This window comes from Petaurus breviceps, unplaced genomic scaffold, assembly GCF_028583685.1.
Source record: "Petaurus breviceps papuanus isolate PSGF00001 unplaced genomic scaffold, PetGlider_PUasm1.0 78, whole genome shotgun sequence".
In the NCBI taxonomy this organism is placed as follows: domain Eukaryota; kingdom Metazoa; phylum Chordata; class Mammalia; order Diprotodontia; family Petauridae; genus Petaurus; species Petaurus breviceps.
Genome location: NW_027186502.1, coordinates 8,363,726 through 8,381,581, shown reverse-complemented (window position 1 = coordinate 8,381,581; position 17,856 = coordinate 8,363,726). Strand labels below are relative to the sequence as shown.

At 35.4% G+C, this 17,856-nt stretch overlaps 1 protein-coding gene across 2 annotated transcripts in view; it reads right to left on the bottom strand.

The window, feature by feature from the left end:
• AEBP2 (AE binding protein 2) overlaps positions 1 to 17,856 on the bottom strand; it is a 114,034-nt gene that overhangs the window by 5,735 nt on the left and 90,443 nt on the right. The window contains exon 10 of one of the 2 annotated variants that reach the window (XR_011172063.1): positions 7,297 to 11,086. Coding sequence is in view for 1 of the 2 variants with exons in the window: in XM_069106185.1 (XP_068962286.1) it covers positions 11,071 to 11,086 (16 nt within the window). In the remaining variant the exon portion in view is untranslated. Of the gene's footprint in view, positions 1 to 7,296; positions 11,087 to 17,856 lie in introns of those variants that run through there. The other variant, XM_069106185.1, reaches the window with a different exon arrangement.

Here is a 17,856-nt window from a genome sequence, read left to right as displayed (position 1 = left end):
AGGATCACAGAGGTAGTAGCTGTCTGAGGTCACATTTGAACTCAGGAAGTTGAATCTGCTATGGCACCACCCCGCTGCTCTAGGTTTTGCATATAAGTAGGTTCTAAATAAATGCTTATCAAATTGAATTAGATACAATATTTGAAGATCACCAAGAGAACATCTATGAACTAATCCTAGAGGAAAAAAAGATAAGGGAAAGGAAAGAACTAAATTTTTATTTTCTGAACTTATAAGTGACAGTCATTCAAAACAAAGAAGTCAGACCATGAGAGAAGGCACCTAAATCATATACGCATATTGGCTGCACAAATAAAGTATAAAAATATATATGACAGGGGGCAGCTAGGTGGCAGAGTGAATAAAGCACCGGCCCTGGAATCAGGAGGATCTGAGTTCAAATCTGGCCTTAGACACTTAACACTAATTAGCTGTGTGACCTTAGGCAAGTCACTTCATCCCAATTGCCCCTCCAAAAAGATATATATATGAGTGAAAGCAGGATAAAGCAATCTGGGTCTTGATCACGGGATCATAGATTTAGAACTCAAAGGTACCTTAGAGGTCAACAAGCCAACCTCCTCATTTTACAGATGAGGAAACTGAGACCCAAAGAGATGGAGTGGATTACCCAAAGTCACACGGGAAGTGAGAAAGGTAGGACTTAAACAACACTCCTTTGCTTCCAAATTCCCAGTTCTCTCCACTGGATTACATTGACTGTTACTGGTTTAAATTGAATCATACATGAATGTGTATGAATTCCTAAAAACAAAACAAAACAAAATTATGAAGTGAAGAGTACTCCTAAATTATTTTCCTTCCTTAAGAAAATTTAACTGAATGCTATTCCGGGTTTCCATATAGTAACTTGTTATAGACACGTGGATGATTTTGCATTTGCTTCAAAGCTATTCCAAAGGTACAAACTCAGTTTACAATAGTGTAAGTATTAATTTCATAGCCCCCAGTATTTATGTAACAGCTCAAATGTAACTAATGAAATAAAACACACACAAAGACTCCCCCTTCAAAAGTCTGCCCCAAAGTATGTGAACATACAACAATCATAACCAGGGAATATCTGAATTATTCCAGTGAAAATGGAAACTTTTTGCTCAGCAACATATACATATATGCATGGACACATGCACTCATAAAGTTGGTTCAAAAGCAAAACTCGGAAGAGTTTTGTAGGATCTCACATATTAAGTCAATCCAAAAGGGATGGGAAGTATTCAGAATTGAAATTCTGAAGACACAAACAGAAGCCATTTCAATGAGAAAGAAAAAGAATAGTTATTGAAAGGGAACAGTGTATAGATGCACAGGAAATAGCAAACAATTTACACTTCTAAAAGATATATCCAATAGAATTCTGGGAAGATGGCAAAGCAGGTCAGAAAACCCCAAGTTCTCAAGATTTGCTCCCAAAAAAGAAATGAAATAGTACCTCAGGGTGAATATTGAACGGTATAAGTAAATAAGAGTAGGAGCAGAACAGGGTTCATCCTGGGACAATTGGAGAAGATCTGAAGAAAAGTGCCAGGACTAGGTTTGGTCCCTGTGAAGAGTAAACACCTCCAGGCTAGGTCATAGGCCCATGTAAGCAACAAGGAGCAAGCCCTGGACTAGGGTGGCCACAGGAACTTTTACCTGCTGGACAGTGAGGGGATCTGGGCAGCTGAACCTGGGAAGATCAAGGGAACCTCTGATGACAGGAAAGCCAGACCCAGCTGTGCTGAAGACACAGGTGGGGTGAGAAGGAACCAGCACACCCAGGTGAGTTCAGAAGCAGTGGGGCAGGGCACTGCTGGCTGTGAGCTAGAGGTCTTGGTTCCCAGTTGCAGGCTACAAGAGAGAACTGAAGCATCTGACATCAGAGGCACCATACCTATGCCCCAAGACTAGAGGTAATTATAAAAAAAACTAAGGTACTACAAATTTTTAAAAATGCACAGGCAGGAGCAGCTAGGTGGCACAGTGAATAGAGCACTGAACCCTGGAGTCAGGAGGACCTGAGTTCAAATACAGCCTCAGACACTTAACACTTAATAGCCATGTGACCTTGGACAAGTCACTTAACCCTAACTGCCTTGCCTTTCCCCCTCCAAAAAGAAAAAAAAAAAGAAAAACAGAACAGATCAAGAAGAGAAAACAGAAGAGGCTACCTGAAAGTTATAATAAAAAAAAAAGAATCCTGATACAATAATACAAGAAGTAACTCAAGAAAATTGTCCTAAAGCATTAGAACAAGAGGGGAAAGTACAAATAGAAAAAAATCCACCAATCACTTCCTGAAAGAGATCCTCTGAGGGAAACCCACAGGAATTTTATAGTCAAATTCTGAAACTCTCAGATCAAAATATTACAAGCAACAAGAAAAGAACAATTTAAATATGGTGGTGCCACAATTAGAATCACACAGTACCTAGCAGCAGTGAAACTAAAACAACGCAAGTCTTAGAACACTGCATATCAAATAGCAAAAAGAATTGGGGTTCCATCTGAAAATATCTTAACCAGCAAAACAAAGCATAACCCTGAATGGAAAAAAAAATGGGCATTTAGTGAACTGACAGACTTTCAGAACTTTGTTAAAAAAAAAAAAGACAAAACCTGAACTAAATAGAAGATTTGACATACAAGAGCCAAGAGAAATATAAGGTACATACCAAAGACTAGTTACAAGGGATTCAATAAGGACACATTGTTTACCTTTTATGTAAGTATGTAAAATGTAAAACATATGTCTAAGATTGTTATTAGTAACTGGGTGGTTCGTAAGAAAGATTGGAGTAAACTTGAGTATGATATGGCTTTAAAAAGTAAAACCATTTAGGAAAAGATAAAAAGAGTAATTATTTTATACAAATGAGGTGTGAGAGGAAGAACCAATACAGAGGAATTAGTTGGAGGAGGAGGGATGTTAGAACTGGAAATCTACTTTCATTGGGAATGGGTTCAAGAGGGAATGATACAGATATATCTAGAAAAGTACAAAAGTCTTCTAAATTCAGAAAGAAATAAAATGTTATGGGGACAGGGAGGGGGGAAAGGATAAGGGAGGAATCTCTAGAAGGGACAGGGAAGGAATGGGTTAAAGGGAGGGGAGTGTATAGAAGGGTGTTTAGATTTATAGGAATGGGAGCATAAAGGAAGGATCCTTAGGGGGGAAGAGGGTAGGTTAAGTAATGGGAGGGCAAGGTAGCAGGTAGAAGCAAAGTAGAGGAGTTAGGAGGGATAGGAAATAGATACCCACAAACATAAAAAACAGATTAGAAGTAGAATTTGTTAGGGAAAATATACGTCTACATATATATGTATGTAGGTGTATATATGTATATGTATTTGTATATATATATATACATATATATCCACGCTTAATTTTAGCCTTTGGGGGATGGAAGGGGGAAAAAAAGAATAAAGTAAAAAGGGCACAGCAGAGAACAAAAGAAAACTAAGAGGGAAGCAAAGAAAAGATGGCCAGCTCTCAATATGATGCATAGTATTTATTATATAGATTTTCTTGACATGGAAATTTGTTGTTATATAGTCTGAATCCTCTCTTACATTCTGCTATGTACATGACATATTTTTCTTTTATTTTGTATTTTTTCAATATTTATGTTTATGATATATTCCTTTTTCTTTTCTTGTGTATCTAAGTTTCAGTAATTAAAAAAAAATTTTTAATTTTTTAAATTCTGACATAACCAGAAGACAGAAACAAAAAGAGGCAATAAACTATAACAGATCATACCTTTTATGGTTCTCAAAATACTTTGTACACATTATCTCATTTTGTCCTTACAACAGTCCTGTAAGGAAGGTACATATCTATATCATATTTATATCTATTTTATAGATATAAAAATCAAGGCTCAGAAAGGTTAAATAACTTGCCATAATCACCCAGCTATGATATGTCAGAGAGAGCATTCAAGTCAGGGATTTTCTGATTCCAAATGTGGTACTCTCTACCACTACTTCCTGCTGCCTCTAATTCCGTCTCTCTCTTCACTAGAGGATGAATACAAAAGTGTAACACAATCAAAGAAGAATGATAAAGCTAAATTATGAATGCTAATGCTCATAATAAAGTAAGGCTGACAAGAAAAGCTAAAGACAAAAAGGTTTTTGTCATCGTTAACTATATTTGGAGGAAAAACAGGAATCAAAGACAGGCTAGGACTACTACCCAAGGTCCATGGGATGATAACTACAGACAGAACAAAGACAGAGATGCTTAATTCTTATTTTGCTCCTGTTTTAAGAATGGTCTTTGACCTGGAAATATGGCTAATAGGGAAACTAGTTCCCAAGATGAGGAGATAAGAGAGACAGTGAATAGTTGAAGTCAAGGAGTATAGATGAACTATTTCCTCGAATACTAAAGGACTAGCAGATATGAATGCAGTGCCACAGGATTGGAAGGAAGTCAGTTGTTTTTCTGATTTTCAGAAAGGAGGAGATATTGGATTCTTCAACAGGCCAGTGAGTTTGACATGGATTGCTGGCAAGATTCTAGAATGTATTATTAAAGGTTAATATCTTAGAAAAAGAAGGCACTGATCAAAAAGAACCAGCATGGCTTCATCAAGTCAGACTAACTTTATATTTTATTTTTCTATGGACAGTGCACTGATAGATTAGGGAAATGCTTATAGCTATAGTTTGCTTTGAAATTAGGAAAATATTCCAAAAAGTCTCTCAAGGTACTGTGGAAAAGATAGAGAAGTATGAGCTAAAATACAGTAGAGATGGATTTGTAGATGATTGAATAGCCAATCCCAAGAATAGTCATTAATGGGTTTATGCCAACTTGGAAGTCTTAATCCCTGTTCCAGGGATTTGTGTTTGACTGTGTCTTATTCTACATTTATATAAATTATTTGGATAAAAGTATAAATGATAAAGCCATCCAAATTTCAGATGATACAAAGCTGAGATAGCTGAGGCATTGCATGAATGAATCAAAATTCAAAAATATTTTAAAAGCCCAGACCACTGGGCCAAATCCAATAAGGTCAAATTGAATAAGTGTAGATAAGCTTTAAACTAGGGTTTAAAAAAAATCAACTTTACAAGTACAAGATGGGGGAGACATGGTTAGACAGGAGTTTGTTTGAAAAAGATTTTAGAATTTTAGTTGACTACAAGCTTAATATAAGTCACCAGGGTGATATGATAGTCAAAAGTAGTGTGATCATAAGCTATGTTAGAAGAGACATAATCCTCTCTCTCTAGGGATGGACCATGTTATAATAGATATAGAGCTAGATGAAACCTTAGAGACCATTGAGCTTACTCCTCTGATTTTTTTTTTTTTTGCTTTTTGGAGAGCAATTGGGGTCAAATGACTTGCCCAAGGTCACACAGCTAATAAGTGTTAAGTGTCTGAGGCTGGATTTGAACTCAGATCCTCCGGTGCTCTGTTCACTGTGCCACCTAGCTGCCCCTCTCCTCTGATTTTTACAGAAGATGAAAGTAAGGCATTAGTTTCGGAGATTAACTTGTCCAGAGTCACACAGCTTACATCTGAGGAGGACTTGAACCCAGATCTCCTGACTCCGGGGCCATAATTCTATTCACTATACCATGCTAAATCATATATTTGGATATATGAGGGATATATTTGAAAATGATGATATAAAAACAAAAAATAATTATATATTAAATATATATTTTATTATTTATAATATATAAAATAAATATATGTAAATATATAATAAAACTTCTACATACTGTATAACATGTGTGTGTGTGTGTGTGTGTGTTTGAGCCGCAGTGTCCAAGAATAAAGAGGTGATAGTCCTCCCTCATTGGACAACATAGCAGCATTGTGTTCAGTTCCAGGTACCACAGTTCTGGAAGGAAACCAGAATGGTGAAGGGCCTTTAGTCTATGTTAAATGAGGACCAATCAAAGGAACACTGAATGTTTAGCCTAAAGAGGACCACTGAATACCATGTGGAAGGGTAGACTTATTCTAGACTTATTCTACCTGGACACAGGGCAGAGTAGAAGTTGCAAAGAAGCAAATTTAAGCTAGATGCAAGAAGAAACTTCCTAACAATTAATGTTAGCCAAAAGAGGAATGTGCTGACAATTGGGTTGTAGAGGGGTTCTTTTTGCAGTAATGAGAAGGAGTAAGATGATTATTTAGGTCTCTTCCAACTTTGAAATCCACAAATTAAGTAATGTTTTTAAGCAAGATGTATGAGGTGTTGGTTGTAATATACAAACCCCATAAATTGTATAGAGAAAGGTCTATACCAGGGACTCTTAGCTTTGTGTATCATGGACCCCTTTTGTAGTCCAGTGAAGCCCATGGACCCTTTCTCAGAATAATTTTTAAATTAAAAATTTAGATCATAAAAGAATTAAAATATATTGAAATATAGTTTTCAAAATAGTTTTTAATGTGTGATATAATAATATGTGCTTCTTAACATACTGAATAATAAGACAATACATTTAAAATAAGGATAAGATAAATTTTATTTTTTAAATAAATATGAGTGAGGGGCAACTAGGGGGCACAGTGAATAGAGCACTGGAGTCAGGAGAACCTGGGTTCGGATCCGGCCTGACAAAAAACAAAAAAACTAGCCATGTGAACTTGGGCAAGTCACTTAACCCCAATGACCCTCCAAAAAGCAAAAAAAAAAAGGGGGGGAATAAATAAATATGAGTAGGGAGTTGTTGTTTAACTTTAAAAAGAACATTAAACTTTGACAAGGTAACATATATGTCATGTTGGACATCCAACTAATTTTGTTTTGTTTTGTTTTGCCTTTTGGAGGGAAATTGGGGTTAAGTAACTTGCCCAAGGTTACATGGCTAGTATATTTTTGTGTGGGTGTTAAGTGTCTCAGGCTGGAACCGAACTCAGGTCCTCCCAACTCCAGGGCCGGCACTTTACTCACTGCGCCACCTAGCCACCCCATCCAACTAAATTTGCCTTTTTGTTTTAATGACTACAAGCGTTGAAAATGCTTACTCATAAAGACATATTGTTGCAAATAGAATTAAAGTTTCCACAGCTTGCTTTATAAGGTAAGGACAGATTTCCTTCAAGGAATACCAGAATTTTCTAAGTTTTTAAGTTAAATTTCAACCATAAAAAAGAGATAGTTAAGGTACTGAATGAAAGAATCAGGATTCAAAAATATCTTCACAGCTTAGAACATTAGGTCAATTGTAGTAAGATCAAATTGAACAGAAATAGATAAGCCTTAAACTTGGGTTTCAAAAAATTAAAACTTCAAATGATCAAAAAATCAACCGTACCTTGGCTATTTCTTTTTTGTCCTTAAATCAGCGAGTTCCTCTTTGAGATCAACATTTATGATACAGCTTACATCAAAAAGAAGAGGATTAAGAATCCATGGTTCAACTTTATTGCCATAAAAATAGAAATAACTTTTGAAAGTTCCAAAGTGTTTCCAGGTGTTCACAGAGTTCTCCTTTCAGAGAAATTCAGATAATGTTGCAGTTCAGCTCCTTCTTGGTAAAACAGTTCTTCTAGCATTTGAAAGTTTACAATATGTCATCTTCTATTTCTTTCTTTGTTATTGGCCACTTAGCCAAGAAATCATAAAATTTTTCAGTACCATTCATAATTATGACCAGCATTTATTTCATTCACATAGTTAAAAATATCTGCCAGATAAGCTAACCAATAGACAAAATATTTTCTTTCAAGGTATTCCAAGAGTAGAATTTTTCCCCCATGAAAAGTAAACTTCAGTCCTTAATTCATAAAACACTTTAAGACTTGTTTCCTTAAAATCCAGCCAACTTCTCTGTGCTAAATGTTCCATATTCTGTTCTCATTTCTTAACAAAATATTTTTAAGTGTAACAATTCAAAAATCTGCTTCTATTAAAGATGATGACCTTCATGAATGTTGACAAATACTATTTCTTTTTTTTTTTTGTGGAAGTTTTGCTCTGCTTTATTTTTTTTTCACTAAGCCTATACTAGGTTTAATATTTAAATGCTTTATTAATTTCTGGTTTACATCATTCATTTCTGCCAGATTTTGAGTTACAAATTTTTTCCCCGTTTTTCCCCTACCCACCACCCCAAAATAGCAGTCCCACAGGATATCCCCTCCTCCAATCTGCTCTCTCCCATATCTTCTCCCATACCCCCTTCTACTTTTTCAGTAGGACATGGTGGATCTCTATGCCTCAATGCCTGTATATCTTATTTCCCAATTACATGTAAAATAGTATGAATAATTGTATTTATATATTTTTAAACATTTGATTTTAAAACTTTGAATTCCAGATTCATTCCCTTCCTCCCTTGTCACCCACCCTTACTGGGAAGATAAGCAATTCAGTATAGCTGAATTGTAGCATTGTACATGTGTAGCTATGCAAAATATTACCATAGTAGATATCTTGTAAAAGACTGACTATATTTCCCTCCCTCCTATCCCACCTCCCACTTGTACTGACAAATACTATTTCAAGGGTTTTGGGAAGAGTATTTGTTGCCAGTGCATGTCTTTGTAAAAAGCAAGGTGACAGACCTCATTTCTCAAATATATAGAAAAGTGAGTCAAATTTATAAGAATATAAGTCATTTCCTAATTGATAAGTGGTCAAAGGATATAAACAAGCAATTTTCAAAAAAAATAAAATCTATCTATAGTCAATGAAAAAACATTCTAAATCATCATTGATTAGAAAAATGCTTATTTTAAAACAACTCTGAAACACAACCTTACACCCATCAGATTGGTTAATATGACCGAAAAGAAAAATGATAAATTTTGGAGGGAATATGTCAAAATAGGGATGCTAATGCACTGTTAGTGGAGCTCTGAACTGATCCAACCATTCTGGAGTGCAATTTGGAACTATGCCCAAAGAGCTACCAAACTGTGCATACCCTTTGTCCCAGCAATACTATTCACTAGATCTGTATCACAAAGAGATTTTTAAAAAATAAATAAAAAAGGAAAAGAACCTATTTGTACAAAAATATTTATAGCAGCTCTTTTTGTGGTTACAAAGAGTTGGAAACTGAGGGGATGCCCATCAACAGCAGAATGGTTGAAAAAAGCTGTAATATATGACTGTGATGGAATATTATTGTGCTATAAGAAATGATGAGCAGGATGATTTTAGATTGGAAAGACTTATATGAATTGTTGCACAGTGAAGTGAGCAGAGCCAGGAGAACATAGTACACAGAAACAAGAAAATTGAACAAGCAACTGTGAATAACTCAGCTATTCTCAGGAATAAAATAATCCAAGATAATTCCAAAGGACTCATGATGAAAAATGCTAGCTACTGCCAGAGAAAAAATTATGGAGTCTGAATGCAGATTTAAGCATACTATTTCTCACTTTATTTTTTTCATGGCTGGGTTGGGTTTTTTTTTTTTGGTCTGTATTTTCTTTCACAACAAGACTAATAGGAAATATGTTTTGTATATATACACGCATAACCTATATCAAATTGCTTACTATCTCAGTGAGGGGGAAAAGGGAGGGAGAGAAAGTTAGAACTTAGAACTCAAAATTTTAAAAATGTAATATTAAAAATTGTTTTTATTTGCAATTGGGAAAAAAAATATTGTTTTTTTTTTTAAAAAGCAATGTGATGGGGCAGCCAGGTAGCACAGCGAGTAAGAGCACCAGCCCCAGAGTCAGGATGACCTGGGATCAAATCCGGGCTCAGACACTTAGCACTCACCCAGAAACATCTGGCCGTGTAACCTTGAGCAAGTTAACCCCAATTGCTTAGGGGCAGCCAGGTGGCTCAGTGAGTAAGAGCACTGGCCCCAGACTCCGGATGACCTGGGATCGAATCTGGGCTCTGATACTTAGCACCACACCCAGAAATAACAGGCCGTGTAACCTTGAGCAAGTTACTTAACCCCAATTGCTTAAAAAAAAAAAAAAAGCAATGTGACAACATCATAAGGAGCTTCTTTCTTCACCAGTAGCAAAACCACGTGTGTTACCAAGCATTACAAGAATTCTACCTCTGCAAGGACTCTGAAACTTTTCTTTCCAGTTAATTTTTTATGGAAAAAAAAATTAAAACCTTTACCATTTCCAAAACACAGTCAGCTTTTATAACTTTGCAAAGAGACTCACAAAATCATAATTTTTTCTTTGATGGCATTAATACTCACCTAGTGAACAAAAACAAGAAGCTAGCTATGTTGAGAAATGTCTACAGGGGAAAAACGGGAAGAAAATTTGTAACTCAAAATCTGGTGGAAATGAATGATGTAAATCAGAAGTTAATAAAGCATTTGAAAAATTAAAAAAAATTAAAATTAAAAAAAAGAGAGAAATGTCTGCAGTTTCCTCTAGTTAGCATAAGGAAGGAGAATAGCAAGGTTGCTAATTCCTCAATGACTTGCTTCAAAATATTAAAAGAAATATCAGATATTCCAGAATTTGTCACATCATTTGACAATAGAACTACTTCCAATTTTTTCCCATCTCGATCTATAAACCATCTCAACTATTTCAAGTGCCTATGACTTTTACTACTATCATTCCAAGAGTGTGGGTTTGTTGTTTCTTTGGCAATCTGGTAAGCATCCAGGATATAATGATTCAAGAGAAGGTTTTTGTGAAGTGGAAAACCCAAGTTTTGAAAGCAATTTTTTTGAATTGCACTTTCTTCACAAGGAAAAAAAAGGAATTTCATTTTTTAATTTTTTTTTTTTTGCTTTTTGGAGGGGGGAAATGCAGGACAATTGGGGTTAAGTGACTTGCCCAAGGTCACACAGCTAGTAAATGTTAAGTATTTGAGGTCAGATTTGAACTCAGGTCCTCCTGACTCCAGCGCCTGTGCTCTATTCACTGTGCCACCGAGCCACTCTTTTAAAAAAAAAAAAAAGGAATTTTAAAATGCATTTTCAGAATGGGTAGATGTAAAGTGGTCTTTCAGTTTTACTGGCTTTATTCTTCCATTTGCAAGAATTTTTCCACACAACAAATACTTTTGTGTCCCATCACGTTCATTAATACAAGTAAATCCATGTAAAATATAACCTTCATCATACTTCTTTTCCTTCAATGTGTCAACTTAATTTGGGTCTGTAAAAAAAATAAAGTATATACATATAATAGAGAAAAAATAAAATATATGATTGAATTAGTATTTTTTAAACTCAATGTTTTATTTTAAAAGTATTTTTAATTTTAAAAGCAATTTTAAGTAAATATACAGATAAATAATTATATGTTAAAAAAATAAAGCATAGGAGATTTAAGAAAATTGTGCAACAATTAAGTGAAATAAAGTAACAACAAGCATTATAACTGATCCAAACTTTTAACACTTTTCATGGCTTTTAACCCTGTAATAGATACTTGTATTACAGCAGAAACACAGAAATCATGTGCTTTCTGGAATTCAGCTTAAATTATTGTGTGTGGAGTCACATGGCTTTCTATGTCTTCCTAGAAATAATGGTTCTCATTTTTAATACTGTTCACACTTTTATCACAAATTTATTTTTTAAACAAACAGTTTTTTCATGGAATGATAATATATAAATACCATTTGTACAACATATTGTGTGTACATGCCTTTATTTCAAAACAGATTCTACAAAGAGACAGTGTAAAGACAAAATCAAATAAAAGAAACAAATGTTTTGGGACGGCTAGGTGGTGCAGTGAGTAGAACACCAGCCCTGGAGTCAGGAGGACCTGAATTCAAATCTGGCCTCAGACACTTAACACAAAAGTCTGTGACCTTGGGCAAGTCACTTAACCCCAACAGCTCTCAAAAAAAAAAAAACCTGTATTGCCATGCAATCTATTAGCAATAATAAGAAATACTTTAAATAGCACACTTCAACAGTTATCTAAATGGACAAGTGTTTGATTGCACCTAGTTTATACTCATATCCCACTGCCTTACAGAATTGAAAATTCTCATTTGAACTTCTGAGTTTCACAAAACTGTAAAAATTATTTACCTCCTTTCATATATTAATCAACAAAACACCTACTCTCTTGTGAATTACCACAAGCATTCTTCTATACCTTGAACTATGACTGGGGTACCTGCTTCCCTGAAGCCACAAGCACTAATGCTCCTCTTTACCCTAGAACTGTGATCCAGAACTGCATATGTGCAATGTAATAAGGTTCTGAACACAGTGCCTGCAAAAGGTTCCTCTATAATATTTTGCTGATCAATTGTCCAACACTTTTACCACCTGTGGGTTGAGTTCCCAAAGCTGGTGCTGCCACTGTTACTACATTGCCATGGTGCTGCCTGCACTGTGTCCTAATATGACCATGACCCCAGTGTCACAGATCTCTCCTGCTGAACTCCTAAATTATCTTAGGTTAAAAAATCATCTCACATCAATCCTTTGTTGACTCTGCAAATTCCAGAATTTGATTTGGCATTATTATTCTAAAGTTGTTTATTTAGAGGGGAATGTTGGGAAAACTAAGGTGAGTTCCTATCTCTATTTTGCCATCTTGGCTATGCCCCTTCTTACCAGTCAATGTATCAGTTCTTAAAAGTCTTTTTTCTGTAATTTGTCAATGAATCTATAAGAGAGCTATTTAGACTAAGAACCATATGCCCTTCCGTTGAAATCATTTGCATTTCCCATATCACCTATATTTTACTGTCACAGAATAACTGACTTTAACACTTGATATTATTGCAAATTAAAATGTCTAAAGCAATAGAAATTCACTTAATACAAAAAATATTCAGTGAATTGTCAGTACAGATTTAGGTATCTGAGTACACAACAGATTATCTATAATGTTTCTCCTAAGAGTTTCCCTCAGTATATTTTACATATAATAAATGTTTAAGAAACATTTATTGAATTGAATTATGCCAGCTAGAGTCTCCTATTGTTTCTGTACATATCTTACACTGGGACATGCACAAAAGTGATCAGCATCTTGACACACTGCACATAAATAGGTTAATACAATTAGATGGAATAAGGACATGACAAATCATGTAACTTAGTAAATCATTAGACTATGACTAGTTCATCATCAGAAACTACTTAGTTCTAAAGCAACCAGCTCTGTTAACAGATATTTAAATAAAATTATAATGCTAGTATTAGTGGGTACTGATACCTGGAAAGAAACCATTAAATGTAAGTAATAATAAAGGTTAATAAAAAATACTGCTGTAAATGCTGCTATAAGTACTTAGATATATTGAATGGAAAAAGGCCTGGATTTGTCAGGAGACAAAAAAAAATTCTAGTCCTGCCATTGTTACCTATCTCTGAGACTCATTATCCTCCTCTGCAATATGAGGAGGTTGGTTTAGATGACTTCCTATATTCCTTTCAGTGCTAAAATTCTATTACGCTCCCTTCCACTCCTCCTCAAGGTAAAAGCTTCAACCAGGTCTATTCCTCCAGAAGAGAGCAACCTCAAATTTAACCCATGATTAAAGAAAACACCTCTTCCATCTCTTTCAAAGGAAAGGAAGTTGACTAAGGCCAATCACTGGAAAGTACTTTGATGTCCATAGTGAAAGAAAAGGCAGGCGTAAAAACCTTGACTTTGTTTTATCAATCCCAGAGGATATGGGGAGTCAGGCCTAAGGAAAGACACGCTGGGGGCGGCCAGGTAGCATGAATAAGAGCACCGGCTCCAGTGTTGAGAAGACCTGGAGATCGAATCCCGGGCTCAGACACTTAGCACCCACCCAGAAACACCTGGCCGTGTAACCTTGAGCAAGTTACTTAACCCCAATTGCTTAGGGGCAGCCAGCTGGCTCAGCGAGTAAGAGCACCGGCTCCAGTGTTGGGATGACCTGGATCAAATCCGGGCTCAGATACTCAGCACCACACCCAGAAATAACTGGCCGTGTAACCTTGAGCAAGTTACTTAACCCCTTGCTTTGGAAAAAAAAAAAAAAAAGGAAAGAAAGACATGCTAGGCAAAGGAAAAGTCCTAGACTTGATCTGATTACCAGAGCAGGGGAGACTTAAAACTCAATGCCTGAGGCTTCGATAACTAAAATGGGGTGAGGGGGAGAACAGAAAGAGTTTTATGATGCCAAGAATGACCAAGACACAAGCTCAGAAGAGAATAAATAAAAAACTCCAACAATCAAAATCTCAAAGAAAAAAAAAGAGCTTGCCCAAAAGAACAATTAGAATTCTTTGTAATAATGGTGTAAAAGTTTTTTAAAGATATTGTAAAAGAAAGACAGCTAGGTGGTGCAATGAATAGAGCACCAGCCCTGGACTCAGGAGGACCTGAGTTCAAATCCAGCCTCAGATACTTAACACTTACTAGCTGTGTGACCTTGAGCAATTGCCCTCCAAAAAAAAAAAAGATATTGTAAAAGAGCCCAGCAGCAAAAGATAGAAAGAGAAATTGGGAGTCTACTTGCCAAGACAAAACCCAGGAACTATAAGAACACAATTACATTAAGAGGTGAGAGAGGAATATAATGAGAGGAGATGGGGAGACACAAAATGGGGTAAACTATCTCATATAGAACAGGCAAGGGAAAATGGTTACAATGGAGGGGAAGAACAGGAAGGCAAAAGGGAATGGGTCAACCTTATCCTCATTGAATTTGGCTTAGGGAGGGAATGACCTACACACTAAATAGGGTATCTTACCCTACAGAAGAGTAGGGGGGAAGGGGTTGAGAGGGGGATGATGGAAGGGAGGGCAGGCTGGTGAGGAGGAAAGTTGGAAGCACCCACTTTTGAAAAGGGACAGGATCAAAGTAGAGAATAGAACAAGTGGGAGGAGGGATAGGAGGGAGGGAAATATAGTCAGTCTTTTACAATATATTCACTATGGAAATGTTTTGCATAGCTACACATGTACAACCTATACTGAATTGCTTATCTTTCCAGTAAGGGTGGGTGACAAGGGAGGAAGAGAATGAATCTGGAATTCAAAGTTTTAAAATCAAATGTTAAATATATATATTTTAATGACATATATTATTTATTATATATTATATATAAATTATATATTTATATTACATATAAATATATTTATTGTATATTATATAAATAATATGATATTATTTATATTGTAATATAAATTATTATATCACAATATAACAATTATTATATAATATATTATTAATATTATTTTACATGTAACTGGGAAATAAGATATACAGGCACTGGTGCATAGAGATCCACCATGCCCTACTGGAAAGTCGAAGGGGGTATGGGAGAAGATATGGGAAAGAGCAGATTGGAGGAGGGGATATCCAGTGGGATAGCTATTTTGGAGTGGTGGGTAGGGGAAAAATGGGGAGAAAATTTGTAACTCAAAATCTGGCAGAAATGAATGATGTAAACCAGAAATTAATAAAGCATTTGATTTGAAGAAAAAAAAAGAACACAATTACAAAACACTTTTCAAACAAAGTCATATCTAAACAAATGGAAAAATACCAACTGCTCATGGGTAAGCCAAGCTAATATGATAAAAATGACAATTCTATCTATATCATTTTACTTAGTGCTATACCAAACTACCAAAAAAAATTTGATAGAGCTAGAAAAAATAATAAAATTCATCTGTGAGAACAAAAAGTCAAGAATATCAAGGAAATTAATGAAAAAAAAGGAAGAAAGTTATCCCAATTAAATTACTAAAAAGTTAACTTACTGAGTCAGAAAAAAATTAATAGTTCATTTGGAAGATCAGAGTAAGTTAAGACATAAAGGATGACACCATAAGCAAATCTGAAGAGCAAAGAATAGTCTGCCTATGAGATCTATTGGGAAGGAAAGAATTCATGACCAAACAAGAGACAGCATTATGAAATAAAAAAAATAGATAATTTTGATTACATTAAAATGAAAAGCTTTCTTATAAATCAAATAAATGCAACCAAGATAAGAAGGAAAGCAGAAACCTGGGTAACAATCTTTATTGCCACTGTATCTGATAATGGCCCTATTTCTCAAATATATAGAAAACTGAGTCAAAATTTTAAGAATACAAGCCATTCCCCAAATGATAAATTGTCAAAGGATATGAACAGGCAGTTTTCAGATGAAGAAATCAAAGCTGTCTACAGGAATATGAAGAAGTGCTCTAAATCACTTTTGATCAGAGAAAAGCAAATTAAAACAACTTTGAGGTGGTACCTCACCTATCAAATTGGCTAATATGACAGAAAAGGAAAATGATAAACGTTAAAGAGGATGTGGGAAAATTGGGATATTAATGCATTTTTGGTGGGGTTATGAACTGACTCAATTCTAGAAAGCAATTTGGAACTATGACTAAAGGGCAATCAAAGTAAAGAAGGGGCAAAGCAAAGGGGCATACCCTTTGATTCAGAAATACCACTTCTAGATCTGTATCCCAAAGAGATCATTAAAAAAGGGAAAAGGACCTACATGTGCAAAAATATTTATAGCAGCGCTTTTCATAGTGGCAAAATATTGGAAACTGAGGGGAGGCCATCAATTGGGGAGTGGCTAAACAAGCTGTGGTATATGAATGAAATGGAATACTATCATGCACTAAGAAATGATGAACAGGCAGATTTCAGAAAAACCTGAAAAGACTTGTATAAACGATGCAGAGTGAAATGAACAGAACCAGGAAAACACAGTACCGCAACATTATGGTTTATAATACCAGATCAAATATGGATTACAGTTCTTCTCAGCAACACAACGATCCAAGCAAGACAAGTACAAAGGATTCATGAAGGAAAATGCTATCCACATGTAGATAAAGAACTGATGGACTTTTGAGTACAGATCAAAGCATATTTTTAACTTATTCTTTTTCATGGTTTTTATCCTTTTGATCTGTTTCTTCTTTCACAACTGTGACTAATATGGAAATATGCTTTGCATGATAACACATTTATAAATTATGTCAAATTGTCTGATGTTTTCAGAAGAGAGGAGAGAGGGAAATAGGGAGAAAAGTTTGGAATTCAAAATCTGGTAAAAACAAATGCTAAAAAACATATGAACAATATGAACATATTATGTATCATATGATATGTAATTGGGAAAAATTAAAAATAAAAATACATATAGTACAGCTTAAGATCTAAAAGGTACAGACTTTCTTTTGCATTTTTTCATTGATTATTGGGTATCCTTGAGCTTTTGTTCTTCCTGATGAATTTTATTACTTTTTCTAGCTCTAAAAAAATAGTTTGTTGATAGTTTGATTGGTATGGCACCAAATAAATAGATTAATTTAGCTACAAAGGCCATTTTTTTTTAAGCAATCGGGGTTAAGTAACTTGCTCAAGGTTACACAGCCAGTTATTTCTGGGTGTGGTGCTGAATGTCTGAGCCCGGGATTCGATCTCCAGGTCATCCTGTCACTGGAGCTGGTGCTCTTCCTCGCTGTGCTACCTGGCCGCCCCTACAAATGCCATTTTTATTATAGTGGCTCAGCCTACCCATGGGAAACTAACAGTTTTCCAGTTGTCTAGATGTGACTTTGTGTGAAAAGTATTTTATAGTTGCGTTAATATAGTTCCTGTGTTTGTCTTGACAGGTAGACTTCCAAGAATTTTATATTGTCTACAATTACTTTAAATGGAATCTCTCTCAGTGCTAGACTTTGTTGGTAGAATATAGAAATGTTGATGATTTATGTGCATTTATTTTGTATCCTGAAACTTTGCTAAAGTTGAAACTAAGAAGTAATTTAAATTGATTCTCTAGGATTTTCTAAGTATAACATATCATCCACAAAGAATGATAGTTTTCAGGGGTGGCCAGGTGGCGCAGTGAGTAAGAGTGCTGGCCCCAGAGTCGGGAGACCTGGGATCGGTTCCAGCCTCAGATACTTCACACACACACACACACACACACACACACACACACACACACACACAC